The sequence below is a fragment of the Macaca nemestrina genome, chromosome 9 (genome assembly GCF_043159975.1).
Source record: "Macaca nemestrina isolate mMacNem1 chromosome 9, mMacNem.hap1, whole genome shotgun sequence".
NCBI classification, from domain to species: Eukaryota; Metazoa; Chordata; class Mammalia; order Primates; family Cercopithecidae; genus Macaca; species Macaca nemestrina.
In genome coordinates this window covers 132,772,793-132,789,546 of record NC_092133.1, presented here as the reverse complement: position 1 = coordinate 132,789,546, position 16,754 = coordinate 132,772,793, and the positions used below count along the sequence as shown (strand labels likewise).

Sequence of the window (16,754 nt, the reverse complement as noted above, 5' to 3'; positions counted from 1 at the left end):
CTGGTTAGATTGAGCTTTTCTTTATAAACTTCTTAGCTGTTTGGATTCCTTTCCCTTTTCTCAATTACCTGTTCATATTGCACATTTTTCTATTGGGTTTCTTGTCTTTTTTGTTGATCTCTCCTATAGTCTGGTTATTAATCCTCTGTTCACTTTTAGATGTGGCACACATCTTCCAATTTTGTCTACTCTGTCCTTTGTAGGTGGCTCTGTCAATGTGTACTCCTTGATGACTTAAATCATGTTTAAGAAATTATTCCTCATCCCAAGCCATCATGGATATTTTCTCCAGCAGTTAATTCTGTTAGCTGCGTAGGTATACCTCATATGTAAACGTTTACAGCCCTCAGAAGGGAAAGATTTTTGTGTTTCTGTTGTTGCTTTTGTGGCAATAAGTTACGGATCCAGCATTTTCTCTCAATAGTAAGCTGGTTTTTATGGTACCATATCCTAAGTATTCCATCTGCTTTCCTCTAATGTGTATTGCTACCTTTATATATTTAACAAATTGGCACATATCCATGAATCTGTTTTAGGACCCTGATTTTGTTTCTGGAATAGCAAACAGACTTGGGCATCATGGGTAAAGGCCTCCAAGAAAGCAGTGATACCAGGACTCACTGGAGCCTCATGTACGTGGTGAATGGACTTGAGTTTCTATCTAGAATTCGAAAGCTGCAAGAAAGAGCCTCTAAATCATGCCTGCCCCATGTTGTCATTTTCACACAAATAGTCTGAAAGTTAAAGAGTCACAGTGCCCATAGCCACATACCAATGACAAAGGACTGTGACCCAGGTTTCCTCTGACACAGCTAGGCGCTCTCTTGAATTCATTGCCCTGGGCTGCCTCTTTCCTTTCCCAGGTTAGAGCAAGTGATTTTTTCAGTCTTTCTACCCCTCACAATCTATTCCTGCCTATGAAAGTTTTGTGAGTTTCTCCTTACTTCTCTTTAACCTTGTTGAGGGAGCAACGCTTGTGCTCTGCAGGCCGGTTATTTAACTCCTGCATGCATATGTTTTAAGTTTTCCCTTCCTTCCTCCCCGCCCCCTGACTTTGTAACAAAAGGAAATTTATTCGCAGCAGTTTAGTCAGTGGTGGGAGTCGAGGCAGGTAAGAGAGCAGTGTGACAGGAGTGGACTCTTGATGATTCGTGTTTTAATCTGTGTCTCAAAAAGTGAACCTGGGCTGGGAGCGGTGGCTCATGCTTGTAATCCCAGCACTTTGAGAGGCTGAGGCAGGAGGATGGCTTGAGCTCAGGAGTTTGAGACCAGCTTGGGCAACACAGCAAGACCTCATCGCTACTAAAAATTTTTTAAAATTAGCTGGGCATGGTGGCATGTTCCTGTAGTCCCAGCTACTTTGAGGGGGGGAGGGCAGCTGCTGAGGTGGGAGGATCACTTGAGCCTGAGAGGTCAAGGCTGCAGGGAACCCTGAACGTGCTACTGCACTCCAGCCTGGGCGACAGAGCAAGACCATGTCTTAAAAAAAAATTAACCTGCTTTTTGTTCTTTTCTAGGTACCTTACATCTTTAGATGCATTACCTAGAGTATGTTTTTCTGTGTGAGTATTCATCCCCATCGTTGAGTGGAACAGAAAAAATGTGAAACAAATGATGAAGTTTTAGGAAGTCATCCAATGCTTAGTACTTCTTTTCCCATCTCCTACTACCTAAGTCGGGACCAGGCTTCTGCTTATTATTCTGTTTGGTGTACACCGCTAGGCTGACGAAATACATTAACACATGGAGTAGAAACAGAGGGGCTTTAATGGAGATCATGTCCCTAGGCAGAGCGTCAGAGAGGAGAAGAGAGGAGGAGGCCTGAGTGGCATTTTGTTTGCTGTTTGGTGAGTGGGGAGAAGGCAGTGAGACAGCCAGTGTAATGTTGAGAGTGTTCTCCGGGGTCGTTGGCATTCTCAGCAGTGCACCAACAAAGGCCCCTTTCTTCTGGAATTCCAGATTACAGTGTGCCCACGGGAGGCCTCATCCGGGGGCAGTTTCTGCTTGTCAAGGAACTGCAAGCCTGACCTTAACCACCACCTCATTTCATGCCTGAGAGCTTAGAAGCCTAGACCCCACTAACAAGGAGCAAGGCCCTTGGAAACGCAGCACTGCAATGAGCATTTTATTGAGTTCTTTCAAAACTGTGGAAACTACAGAACGTCTCGCAAGGCCCTTTGGGGAGAAGGGTTGTGAGGTTGGAAGATAATCAGCTCAGCCTCTCCCACTCTGAGTACCATTCAGTTAGGATGTACTCTCTACCCTTTTCCATGCTGCTACCTGCCTCTGAAATGGGAGCTGTCATTTAGAAGGGATTTGGAATATTTGGATGAGATAATAATATGTAGCATTTATTAATGGAGTACTTTTTAAATCAGAGGCTCAGAGACTTTTTGGGCTTTCTAATGTGTTAATCTCCATCTTCTTCCCACTAGATGGTTTTACTTATTTTTAAAAACTTCTGTGATTAAGATAGGCAAATCAACCAAACAAAACTGTGGAACAACCTCCCTATTCACTGGGTAGGTCATCTAGTGATATTTTAAAGTAAAGTAGCTTCACAGAGTGGATTCTTTTCCCAGGCCTTTGTTACTGATCAGTGTTTGTCAGATGTAGTTAAAAATGATTCGTAAGAAAAAGCTTAGTTTTTCTTTGATCTGCATTCAATAAAATCTGTCTCATAGACCGAGAAATTTTCTTTCCTCCCAGCATAGCCTGCCAGTTCTAGAGGAAGCCTATTGTCAGTCACAAAGAGGATTTATGTTTCTTTTTTTTTTCCTTAATGGGTAACCGTTGTTGGTTATGGATTGAAGAGGATTCTAAATGCTTGTCTGTCTGGTACAAAGCCAGTCTCTCTTTTCACATAGGCAATGTGACCTATGTCGTAGAGGTTAGAAATGAAATATGATTGAAATCATGTGGATGCATCTTCCTGTGCTATGTCTGTCCTACAGGCAAAGTGCCCCAAGTTCATGTTGGATGCGCTGAAACTCAGTGTGTTTCCACAGGCAATTTGAGAACAAGTCAGTACCTCACACAGTAATACGTCTTAGAGATTTCTCATATAAGCAGTGGAAGTTTGATCTTTTGAATTCGGTTGACTTACAATAATCAAATGTTTGGAGGAGGAGAGAGCTATTCTTTTGACAGTGCGACCTGTGTGCTCAGCCTGATTTTTGTATGGAAAACAGACTGCATATTTGACGGATAACTCAGAGTAACTTTTCAAATCTACTTACTGGCTTATTTCTGGTCTCCAGTTTTGGCTTTTGAGGAGACCTCTTTGATATTTGTACCTTTACGTATACATGGAATAGTACAGCAGAACTTTATCAATGGCCTGTTTCTGTGCAGACCCTGAACTGATGCTCTTGTACGTACCACATTTTACTAGGTACAAATGTCTTTCAAGAAAGTCCTGCTTTATAGGCTCTTGCATATTATACTTCATCTCAGCCTTGGGAATAGTGAGCTTTTTCCTTTCTTTAAGATGTATCTCGGGAGTAGAAAGCACCATCAAGATCACATTTACTAGGACACTTGAAGAATTTGAGATGATGTGTTATGCAGTGCAGGAAAGGGAGTCAGAAACTGCAGGAGTTGGAGAAAGACGAGGACACGTTGACATTCCTAGTGATGGATATGTACACATACACATGGTACGCAAGTGTGTGTCACCTCTTATTACACAGGCACATTCACGCGAGAGGGACTAGAACCGTTGGTCAGGCTCGGAGTGGTGCTTCAGCTTTCCAACTGGTAATGAAAGTGAAGGGTTGATAGCTGGCTGTATCTATCGCTTTTTCATTGCTGTGTTTTCTGGTAGCAAAGGAAGAAGTAGATGTGGTGGATAGCAAAAGATGTCTTGATGTTTATTTAGGAGAAGAAATTCAAGTGGCAATAAAATGTAGACAACGATATTTATGGGAAAAGCAATAGTAATGATCAATTTTAATGCAAGGATTTGTCAGACGAGAAGTTGGGGCAGCACAAATGATTTTTAGACAAGGGTATGGCAAGTGCAAACTAATTTATGAAGGGAGCTATCTTTGAAACAGAACCGTGAGTAAACGCAATGCATTTCCACACACGTAGCCCATATCCAAAGCTTGTGTCCTGACTTCAGAAACACTTTGTCTTACTACCAGTATTGGGAAAGCCAATGAACAGGGAAACACAGTTTTCAATTACTGAGTGAATCAATATCTTCTTATTTTAAAACATAGATGGCTTTCACTTGCGTTCTAACCTGGAGGTCGCAGTGATTCTTGCCAAGATAATATATAAGCACTTCGTTTTTTATGTTTCCAACAGGAAAATCAAGATTATGTTTTATTCACTGTTAAACTGGCCTTTTTAGGTGTTTTAAATTCACTGAGGATAGCATCATCAGCATCATCATTGCTATTAATGTCATTATTATCACCACTAGATGGTGTATGGGGAATTGGGGGCACCGAATGTTATAGGAGGCATTCTTCTCTATGCTATCACTAATTGGTTGTTAAGGGAATATAGAAACATATCGGAGGGTGGAGGAAAGGGGACGATAAAATGTGATGGACTTTTCTCACTAATTAAAACTATGCTGGAGATATGGTGGTGGAAATATGTCTGGCTGGAGAGAAGGTCTTCTGTGTTTGCCCCTTTAAATATACATGGGATATGAAAGTAGAATTTTATAAACGCCCTGTATCAGAAGCAAGCATTCCTTAAATTGGAGAAAGGCCTCTGGTGTTCTGGTGGGGCTAGGTTCTTGAGAATCCCTTATTAAATACGACAGTCTGCCTAGACCTGGGTTCCCAGCAGGTCTGCCTGTATGGATTTGCATGAGTTGGGGTCCTGGCTGGTCTCCTCTGTGCAGCCAGCCTAGGAACATAAGAAACAAAAGCAAGGTTCTTGATTTGACAGGTGTCATTATCGAGGACCATCACTTCTTGATTTTTTCTTTCTTCTGTTCATTTTGATAGACTTTAGGGAGTCTCTGCTGTCAGAAAATGTGCTGGCTTCTGGCTTCACATATGATTTGTGTCTAGCTTCCTGTAACTAAAAATATCAGCAGAAGGAATTATAGATGGTTCAATTAAAGTAGTAATTGGGCAAAAACAGCTCATAACAAATCCAATTCTGGGAAACGCTTCTGTGCTTTGATTATTATGTTCCTCCCTATTTCTCCCTCTGCTTACCTTTTTAAAGTTTGATATAATAGCTCATTTTAGGGTTTCCTCGTTCTCATTTGTCTCTCTCATTTTAAAACCTAAGAAAGGGCCTGGTGCTCAACATAGAGTAAAAACAATCAATGAAATGAGTAATGATCAAAAATACTTTAAGAAATGTTTTGAACGTAGAAATAATAATCTCTTAATATGCACAAGCATAATAGGTCAATAGTATTTATGTACAATGCCAGTACAAAACAAATGTGAAGGAGCATTAATGAATGAAACTGGTATAACAGTAAATACATAATATATCAAAGAAAACTTGACAGTTCTGGATGCTGTGTCATGTCTTTTTATAACACCAAATACGGATTTGTCACAAGCCACTTAATGACCCTTTAAAAGTTGCTAATGTTCTTACTTACACTCTCGTCAAGTTGTAAATCAAAAGAGGATTTGAAGTTAAGGCCCATGGTTGGAATTTCAGTGCAGTCAAGTATCTGTTCTCTGTTTGCGGTTGAGTGAGTGGATGATGATGGTGAATTTGAGAAAGAAAGGGTTCTTACTAAGTGATTGTTGCATTGCAATGGGTTGGCCAAGCCCTTTAATTTTTTGACTTGAGAAATTGAAATGTATCCTAACATATTAAACTTCACAAAGATGTTTATACTCTGAAAAGATCAGTGCCTTTTTTTCAACACCCACTACAGAAGATGCGAAAATGTATCACACGATTTTGAGTTCTGATCAGCCAAAACGTCACAATTGTGTTTTCTTTTTTAAAGGTCATCAGTTCAGTAGATAGCTGATTTTCTGTATGTAATTCTGTCCCTTTAGTATCCCCGTTGGCTTCCCAACATGTAGTGTATATACCTTCTGGCACACAGTAGGGCCTCAGTAAACATTTTTGCAAGAATGAATTCAAATTGAATTTGAAGAATAAATACTGGAACAATAAAATTGGCCCCACATGAATGTGTGGGGATCTACTTGTTGCAAATGGTCCAGGATGCAGATTAATATGCAGTACGCACGTGAATATCTGGAAGTCAGCAAGGTACAGTAGTGAGATGTACACCTCTACACAAATTGACTTTTTCAGCTTCATTTGATTGGTAACATTGATTTAAATGTAGTCATAAGACTCACATTAATGGCTCTTTTAAGAGATAAAAAGGAATGTGTGTTTTCACTAGCGTTTTATATCCGGCCCGGCAGCTGCAAAGAACCTGATGCTACAGGCGTTTAACATACTCTCCTTGGATTGTTGAAAAGGGGAAAGGAAGAAGGGGGTCATTAGGAATTCTTGCCCTTTCTTGTGGGGAAAAGAAAGGGCTTGCTTGTAGTAGGAGGGAGTTGTATTTGTGAGTCATAGGGATCCATTATCCATATCTGCTGAGGGGCTGTCAGATACGAAGTAAATTTAGAGACCTGCTTGTCCCTTTAGCTGTTCATCACTGTTGATCGGTGCCAGTGGCAGGCAGCAGTATTTTTAGAGAAGCGAATGATACGGAATTTCTTCATGTACAGAACATTGGCTGATCCCATTACTCAAAGCTATTCAAAAAGTCACAGCTGACGCTTAACAGAGTTGCAGAGGAAAAACAATAGACCTAAGAAGCAAAATACTGAAATGCATGATGAAAACATAGGGAGATTGAAGTTACTCATCACCACTGTTAATCCAGTTTGGTGCTGCTGGTTGTCAGTGGTATTAAAAATATAATTTTCACAGGAATCGATTTTATGCATGTCTCTTGGCCCTATCATAGAGTGAAAAATAGGCTGATTTTTTCACATCTTATACCGCCTTCCTTTGAAACATATCTGACATTTATGCTTTGACAATTGGTATGTGAAGAAGAAACACGAAGGACCTTTTTCCCTGTAGCAGCCAGCATGGTGCTGTATCTTGGTTTCCAAATGATAAATGCAGGAAAACAGCAAACAGTTTTAAAAATGGCCTTAATCCTGCAGGACAGTATTCCTAATTTCTAGATAAAATCCTTCTAATTTAATATTCTAAATTAATATTTTGAATTGCTTCTCTGCAAGAACACTAGATCGCAGAAATGTACAAACCGTCCTTCAGAAGAGTAAAAGACTAAGCCATCTGCAGTTGTAACTGTCAGTGAATGGCCAAGACTTATCCACAGTGGAGCCTTTTCAGCAATCTATTCTTAGACTTAATTTTTGAAACCTAATCACCAGAGATGCCTGAGTCTGTTGACTTAGTTCAACGAGAAATCTGTGCATGTTCACAAACTTACATGTTCAAGAAGCCAGTGCATGTTCACACACTTAACACGTAGGAGAAGTCTGCGTGTTCACTAACTTAAACATATGAGAAGTCAGCGCATGTTCACTAACACACACATGAGGCCTGGAGGCTAAGCAGAAACTGACCAGCAAGGTTTCAGGTCTCAGGTCTTGAGCGCTAGTGCTGCAGCTGGGTGTGCCGATTTTTTGGCAAAATCAGTTGGTGGTTTTCAAGCTGTGGAGAGAAGAGTGCCTGGTGAGTTCCGCGAAGTAAGTTGGATGTCCAGTGGTGGTAGCTTCAATTGTTAAATTCAATGAAGAAAATGAGACCCTGTGCGATGACACAGCCAAGAAAATTATCAGAATTTGTCAAAAGAAATTTTGAACCAGGGTATTAGGGTGGTGTCTATGAAAAATTCATCAGTAAGTTGTTTATGTCAGTTGGAGAAGTACACTCAACATCATAGTAGAATAATTTATTCATTGTTAACCAACACGTACACAACACTTAAACTAAGGCAGATACTATTTTGAATGGCTTACAGATATTATTATATTTAATCCACGTGACAGTCGTATGATTTAAGTGGTATGATCACACTCTTTTTAGAGATAAGGAAACCTGGGCATGGTTAAGTCTTGGGCCCAGGATCACACAGCTGGTAACGGCAGAACCTGTATGTGAACCTGAGAGGTCTGGTTTCAGAATGCACGTTCAACCCGCTATGCTACGCTGCTTCTGAGTAATACGAGGCAATGATTTGTAAATCACAGTGATAACCTATTTTATTCCTTTGTATCATCCTGCTCTACTCACCTCTTTTAGGTTCATTAAAGGATTTAGTTGAATGCCAAATGTGTGGACTGAGGAGAACTGGCTTTGAGTTCTGACGTTGGCTGTGTGGCTTTGGAAGAGTCTCTTCTCTGAGTTGCTTTCTTCATTCAATGGGTGTGACAATATCAATCCTGCTGATTTCACAAAAGTCAAAATGTTTTGCCCTCTAGAAATTCGTTAGGTATCATTCGAAAAAGCCAGTGGCTCTCCAGGGATGAGGATGCTTAACGAGGTCTTGCTGTCTACCTATGCTTCCAGCTTTCCCATTCTCTGCAGCAGCTCTAGAGGCCACTCCTTTAGACCTGGGTCCGCCTTGAGGTGTTGTCACATAATATTTATGATAAAATAAAAAACCACATGTGTGATGGTATCATGACATGAACATGAGCCTTGCTGACATTAAAATAGAGCAGGTGGTCTCCATTCCTAGGTGAAGAATAACAAGATCACCCAAGTGTTTTTAAAATGTGTGACTTTTCGGAGAGGGTACCTTTGAGTGGCTCTTCCACTGACCCCAGAACTTCCAAAGCATCAGGCTTAGGTCGAATAGGATTCATCTGAGCTTCTGGTTCTGATCTTGTAAAAGCTAACTCATGCATGCACAACATGATAGGCCATGTCATGCCTCACAGCCTTTTTCTGCGCTATCCTTTTATACATTTTTTATAAGGCAGAATGCATTCAAAGCATTCTGCCTCAAAAGGCATTTTGCTCTAATGGCTGTGTGGAAATGTTTATTCTCTGCTTCTATGTTTTTAAAAACAAAAGGGTAATCAGAAGCATTTAATTGTCTTAGATGCTAAACAAATAGTAATTAAAAGCTATTTTTTTTTTTTTTTTTAGTTTTGCAGAAGTATAAGCATGTCTGTGAATTGAATAAGGCCCTGTGTCAAGCCTGATTTGCACAGCGAAGGTGATATATTTTAGTAGTGCCAACTGAGGGCTCATTGCCCAGTTGCATGATAAGCAAACCCCATTTGAATGGGTGTTGATTCTTCATCCTGGTTCTCTGTAGTCCGAACTCAAGGCTCAGTGTACTGTTTTCAGTAGGTCGCCTCCACTTGATCTTTGTTTTCCTCTTAAGTGGCATGCTGAAAAACCATATTCATACGAATGTGAGAGAGATGGGGAGTCTCTCCATGTTGCCCAGGCTGGTCTTGAACTCCTGGCCTCAAGTGATCCTCAGGCCTCAGCCTCCCAAAGTGCTTTGGGAGTGTGAGCTCAAAGTGTGAGCCCCCATGCACCTTGCCCCCAGAACTTTGAGTAACAATACTCAAAAATATGTCACTTCTGTGAAAAGATTAGTATGTTCTGGCCGGGCATGGTGGCTCACGCCTGTAATCCCAGCACTTTGGGAGGCTGAGGCGGACGGATCACGAGGTCAGGAGATCAAGACCATCCTGGCTAACATGGTGAAACCCTGTCTCTACTAAAAAAAAATAAAAATAAAAAAAATTTAAAAACAAATTAGCTGGGTGTGGTGGTGGGTGCCTGTAGTCCCAGCTACTCGGGAGGCTGAGGCAGGAGAATCACTTGAACCCGGGAGGCGCAGCTTGCAGTGAGCCGAGATCATGCCACTGCACTCCAACCTGGGCGAGAGAGTGAGACTCCATTTAAAAAAAGAAAAAGCAAAAAAAGATTAGTATATTCAGTAAGTAGTTCCTAATGTCTCCATTTTGTAAAGAGAAGAACTGAGGTACGGTGACTTCAGATTTTTGCATAAGGTTGTAACTAGTCAGTAGAAAAGCTGAAGTTACTGACTTTGGGGTTCTTGGCCTTAGATTTTCCCCACCAGTTCAACAGCTTCTTATTTGTATGTTGAAGAGAAACGTTAAAGCAAGTAAACGTCTTAGCTCATCCTGTGCAAGGATGAGAAAATCAAAAGCCTGTAGTGTTATTTTACAGCTCAGGAGTCACTTCTCTTGTCCTTGAATCATTTGAGCAGGAGACGAAGAGGTCAGCAACCCCCAGTTCTATTTTGGTCCTGACCGATGACTGCTTGTATGACCTTTTGCAAGTCACTTAACTCCTGTGTCACTCTCTGTGAAACGAGGATGGAGGAGCCCTGCTCCCCTGCCTGTCTCCAATGGTGACTTCATCAGGAAAGGTGAGTGGAGATGCTCGGACAGAATGGCCTACTTATGGCACTTTTTCAAGCCACCATCCAGTTGACCAGATACATGAACAAGGCTGAAACTAGATCAGGACTGATGAATCTTCAACAAGAAGATGCACCAGAAAGGCAGTGCCACCATGTCACCTTCTGTGTCGCTGTAGTAACAAAGGCAGGAGAGTCCGAAGGCATATTTTTTTCCCCCTGAAACTTGAGACTTCTCACGTAAACTTGAGCATATTTAAGAGAGGTTGATAAAATAGAGCAATAAATTTAGTTGGTGAAATTCAGTAGATAGGCATCCTAAAAGATGTTACTTTGGTATAATCCTGTGTCCTAAGGACAGTAGATGTCTACTATCAATACCTCGGAAGAACCTGGGGAGTTGCCTGGGATTCAGGATGGCAGACCTAACTTCTTTCATAGCACTTTAAACAAAATTGTAAACAGAAAAATAATGTCTTATAGTAATCAAATTTATGGTTTTCTCTAGCATAGGCTTATCCATTAATAACTTATTTAATCAATTCCAGAAGAAGTGTGTCATTCAGAAATGTCATGTTTGTACTATAAATCTTTAGTTCCTTTTTACCAACAAATAGACAATTTTTAATATTTAAACTTTCACAAATTACTTTAAAAATCAAAAACCCTAGGGAAAAAAATGGGTGAGGGATACAAACATACAAATAGGCTTTTCACAGAAAAAGAAATAGAAGTTGTAAATGTACACGTGAAAAAGCCTTTATTCTCCTCCCCCGTAATGATCAAGGGACTGAACACCACAGTGACGAAGACAATGGGGATATCTGGGTTCAAATCCTAAGGGCACTGCTGATTTGCCTGGCTGCTTGATTTTTCCCCCTCTTTTTGGTTTGTTGACATATTATTTGCATATAATAGAATTCATCGTTTCATGGGTACACTTTGAATTTTGATAATCATAAATAATTGTGCAACTTCCGCCACAACCCATTTAGTTACTTGTTTATGCTTCCATTTCCCAGCTGTTAATTTTCCTGACATAAGCAGAATTTGGTCGGATCAGTGCTAATTCTCCAGGTGAAAGGAGAGGTTCATTTGAGTCAGCAAGCATCCTTTGAGCATGTTGTGTGTGTCAAGCACCTTCGCCAGGTGTGGGGGGATACTCTCTTCAGAGTTCGTGTACCAGAAGGATAGACATTTGCTCACAAGTGTATGCATATTTAGCTCTTGATTTATACATCGGTGCAGGAAAGGATACCCTACTTTATAGTCCAAAGGAGCATATATTCCCCAAATAGTTGGTAGCAAATAGCAAAACTGTGCCATTCCCTGTGCTCCCTCCCCCTAGAAGCAAACAGAAGAGCTTCGCTGCGTTTTGCTCCTTAGTTTTTAATGTTCTAACAGGGTTGCATTTCACCTGTTTCTATCATTGTTGAATAACAGAAAATGAACCAAGAGAGCATCTGATTTCAAGCTTACTTCTTGTTATTTAGAGACATGCTAACAACCCACACCATCTATGCAATTGAAATTTCTGCATCTCCAAAGACCCTTTCCCCTCCCCGCCAGAAGTACCAGCTGCCACTCAGGGAGCATTGTTGCCCTTCAGAAATCCCAAGGAGAATCTAGGACAGCTGCATTCAGCTGTGAAACCCTGAAAGAGCCTTTGCTGTCACCTTTGCTGCATCTAGGGAGTGCTTAATTTCTCCTCCAGCTTCCCCACCCCTCACCAACTCTTGCAGCCCATCCATGCTGTGGCTGGTTTGGGCCCTTGATTTCCTAGATTACTACCTGAAAGCAGAAAAGGGCCATAGTGAGACTTACCGCAGCACTACAGATAGCGCTGAGGCTCTTACAAATACTTTTTGAGTGCTCCTGCCTGAAGCTTGGAGTCCTTGAAGTGCAGAATTACTGCAGGTGCAGCTCAAACAGTGTACGGATTGGTCACCCCATAGCTCTCAAATCAACAGCTTTTAAGCGCGTCCATTTGCAGACGTGCCAAGAGCTTGAAAGGAGGTGTGTAGCCTGTAAATGAGCCCAGTGTCTACAGTTTCCATTATTTAGACCCCAAGGCATGTTATTGTCGGGGACAGAAATCACCACCTTAGACCTGTATCTTGCCTGTGACGTTTATAAGTCTGTGCAATTGGACTTTTCAACTACATACTATTTTGCAAATTGAGAAATAATAAAATTCCCACCAATTTCCAGGCATAGAAAACCAATTTCTTCCTTGATGGGTCCAATTGCATGGTTGATATAAAATTTTAAGACCTATCTTAGTGTTTTCAGAGGCTAGCCAGTTTCTGTGGCCTTGTGAATAAATAGCACACGTAAGATGCTGGAGTCTTGTAGGTCTGGACTGTTTGCTTGAAAGAAATTAGGCAAATTCTTCTGATGCCAAGCCATTAAGCAGCATTTTCTGTTTTGCAGTACCCTTTGTTTTTGCCTTCATTCCTCTCTCCCTCTGTCATTGCTGCGCCTTCCTTCTTTCCTTTCTTCTCATCTTCCCTTAACAAATATTTGAGGCCCTGTGGCCTTTGCTATGTGGCTGGTACCTTGTTGGTACCGTGTTGTGCTGGGGACACAGTGATGAACAAAACAAATGGTTGATGCACGTCAGGAGCTCCTGGTCAAATAGCGACGCAGACGTTAATGAAACGCAAAAATAAATGTAAGTTAATATTCTGGTTAGTGCAATCAAGTAAGTTTGTCTAGTGCTAAGAGGCTAGTATGATTTTTTTACTGTCTTTGACTTTCATTTGTGGGGAAACAAATGGTTTTGCTAAGTCTGTTTCTTAATGAAGGATGCCCCATAGTGTGTCTTGCAGAAACTGTCTTTCAGGAGGTCTTCCTCTCAATACACGGAGCCCAGCATGCTCAAAGAAATGCTCTGATGACAGAGGAGAGTAGAGATGATGTACATTTAACTGAGGAAATGTGCTCCTAAAGAAAGAGCTCAGTGTAGACTCATGAGGGGCTTTATTTTGTCCGTGTGTGCCAGATAACTGCATAGCCCAGAATGATGGCAGATTATGAGTTCATCTTAAAGAATCTGGAATGTTCCACACCCCGGTCAGGTACACTAGATAATTAAGGCATCTCTGGCAAATCTCAGTTTCTATCCTGCCTTCCATTGTGTTTTTAAGAAGCTGTTGAATGGAACATTCTTTTTCTAATGCATAGCACTATTCATGATTTGGAACAGTGTTTTTTTGAAAATGGATCTCTGCAGCAAGGCCTTGGCTCTGTCCCTGGATCCTTTCTTAATATGACAGCCTGTCATCCCCCCAAACTATGCAGAACAGCCTTGCTCTGCAACCTCACTCATGCACTTTTTAAAAATTCGTAATAATGATGACAACCATTAAAATGATAGAAACCACTTACTAATCAGTTTAGTAACCAAGGACATCCGCTTTACATAATACAGAGCCATATTAAAAAGGCTTTTATGATGTTCAGAAATTGTCAAAGTTAAAAAAACCTAATGGTAAAATCAGTTGATTCTTTGTGCTGCTTTTCAAACAGCTTTACCCTTCAAACAGTGGCTGTAGAGAGCCACCTATTTGCGTTGATTCAAAACGTCTTGAGAAAGTAAGCCCTTCGTAGAGCATATTCCAAAAGCCTTCCTCACTTGATACACAGTGATTAAGATTTGAGGTTCTTTCCCCCTCCTTTTAGATTTGTTCCTTTAACACTAGGAGATACAGGCCTCTTACAACAAGCAGTCGTGAAAGAAATTCTTATGCGTAACTTTAAAGTTTTATTGATGCATATCAAGTATTTAAATCATAGCCAAGCTCAGTTTTTCTCCTCAGGAAACTTACCTTCTTGGACAGAAACCTAGGAAATTATGTTCAGGTTTGCAGTTGCTGTTGTGGAGATCAATAGCAGATCTGTGGGAATATGTGTCGGGCACCAGGTCTACCATAGAGTGGGTCCAGGGCTTGAGGGAAGCTCCCTGGAGGAGGCGGGAGAGCCTCTCTCTGAAGATCTAGTCATGCAGTTGCAGTATCTGGGAGTACAGTTTACAGTCTGGAATATAAGTCCCCGAAAGTAGCAGAAAGAAGAAAAATAAGGGCAAAAGCATTGCACATCCAGAGTTTTCCGGTTCCTCCCGGTCCCTCAGTCTCCTAGCTCTCCAGTTGTGTGTCTGGAGTAAAATCCTAGATGTGATGGGAGGAGGCACTTTTCACAACCATGAAGATTTGTGATTTCTGAAGTCCTTGCTTGCAAGGACACTGTTTGGAGATCCCAATTCTGAGGCAGGGTATGTTTTTTGTTTTATTTTTTATTTTTATTTTTTTTTTAGAGACAGAAGCTTGCTCCGTCGCCCAGGCTGGAATACCATGACACAATCATAGCTCACTGCAGCCGCAAACTTCTGGACTGAAGAGATCCTCCTGCCTCAGCCTCCTGAGTTGCTGAGACTACAGGAACACACCACCACCCCTGGCTAATTATTTTATTTTATTTTTTGTAGAGACAGGATCTAGCTGTGTTCCCCAGGCTGGTCTCAAACTCTTGGGCTCAAGAGACCCTCCCACCTCAGCCTTCCAAAGTGCTGGGATTATAGGTGTGAGCCACCATGCCTGGCTGAGGCAAGGTTTTGATAGGTGGTGAGGGTTAAGAGTTGGGTGATAATCCTCTGTGATGTTAGTGAGTCTCTGAGGCTGAACACCATGTTGGGGGCAGTTCCTTAGCATGAGACATGTGCTCTTCGCAGAAAAGAGCCTGCTACCCCCATCCTGCTGCGCAGTGGCCATCACTTCTCTAGTGATGAGCACATTGATAAGGCACAATCCAGTGAAGTCCTGCTAAGATGAAAGACAAGGAAAAAAATATTAGGCTAATATGTACAGAAACGTGAAGACCTGTACCTTTTGTTTTTCTTACTGTCTCTTGTTTCTTATGTCCCTGTCTCTTTGTATTGGTCAGTTCTCATGCTGCTAATAAAGACATACCCATGACTGGGTAATTTATAAAGAAAAAGAGAGGTTCAGTGGACTCATAGTTCCACATGGCTGCGGAGGCCTCACAATCATGGCTGAAAGTGAATGAGGAGCAAAGTCACGTCTTACATGGCGGCAGGCAGGAGAGCTTGTGCAGGGGAATTCCCATGTATAAAACCATCAGATCTCATGAGACTTATTCACTGTCATGAGAACAGTATGGGAGAACTGCTACATGATTCATTTATCGCCACCTGGTGCTGCCCTTGACACATGGGAATCATTACGATTCAAGGTGAGATTTGGGTGGAGACACAGCCAAACCATATCGCTCTCCCTCTGTCTCTCTTGATAATGAAAGATTAGAGATCAGTGTACGTATACATACCTACACACTCAATGTAGTCGCTCTTACTATTCTTGATGACCTTCCTATGAAATGAGATTGATTCCACCTGTTCATGAACCTTTTTTGAGAAAAGGACAATATCCCTTAGCTGCTTAATTCTTAATAAAGATGGACATGGGATGGGATAAAGTTGCTCCATTGAAAATAAATTGCAATACAAAGATGAATGTAATAAACTTGACGTTTTTTAGATCTAAAACAAACTGATTCAGCATTTTAAAATGTAACATGAAATGGCAATGTTTTAAATTTTTCAAAAATTGGAGATTATTTGTGTCAGGTGAATGGGAAGTTCAGCAAGGCATTATCATTCCGTTATTCAGTCATCTGCCCCTCATGCATCCGTTGAGTACCTACCATGTGCCAGGCACTGCAATAAGTTCAGAGTGTACATTGGTACTCACAGCTTTCATGGTCCCTGATCTCATGGAGCTTACAGTCTGTCATACGTGAAATTTCCAAAGATGCTGAAAAGATTGAAAATTCCTTTGGTACATACTCATAAATTCTTCTGATACTTTCTATGGCTTATGGACAGCATATTTCACTTTGATTCGTGCATGCTTATATATATATATATATTTTTTTAATAAAGTGTGAGGTTTTTTTCTTACAGACCAGGATGGGAGAGAAAAAATGCTGACTGAGATTTTCTTTCCTGGAGCAACAGGTAGATTACAAACAGGCATAAGGCAGAATTTGCCCCCATATTGTGTGACATTGTTTTACTCATTACTTCAATCTATATGACTTCCTTTCTAATGGGAACCACTTAGCTGGACCATTAAGTATGATGGTTTCAGGTTCAACAGGCTCTCTTTTGAAATTGACCCAATCAGTGGTGGAAATGGCCAAGAACTTACACAGATGGAGTGTGAGGACCTCTGGGCCCAGTTGAGTGCAGATCATTCAACAGCAGGGGCCGTCCAAACCAAACTCTCGAGCAGTCTTACGCCCAGGGCTCAGGGAGTGAAAGAATAGTCAATTCTCTTGTTGGTTGTTAATTTGGATGTAAATCTAAACTTTCGAGAGCTAG

At 41.2% G+C, this 16,754-nt stretch overlaps 1 protein-coding gene across 36 annotated transcripts in view; it reads left to right on the top strand.

Annotated features, from left to right (window-relative positions):
- LOC105490600 (CUGBP Elav-like family member 2) overlaps positions 1–16,754 on the top strand; it is a 649,919-nt gene that overhangs the window by 423,875 nt on the left and 209,290 nt on the right. For 2 of the 36 annotated variants that reach the window (XM_071068805.1, XM_071068804.1), the window contains exon 1: positions 1,545–1,562. The exons of 33 other annotated variants lie outside the window; for them this stretch is intronic. Coding sequence is in view for 1 of the 3 variants with exons in the window: in XM_071068808.1 (XP_070924909.1) it covers positions 1,518–1,562 (45 nt within the window). In the remaining 2 variants the exon portion in view is untranslated. Of the gene's footprint in view, positions 1–1,517; positions 1,563–16,754 lie in introns of those variants that run through there. One more of the 36 variants, XM_071068808.1, reaches the window with a different exon arrangement.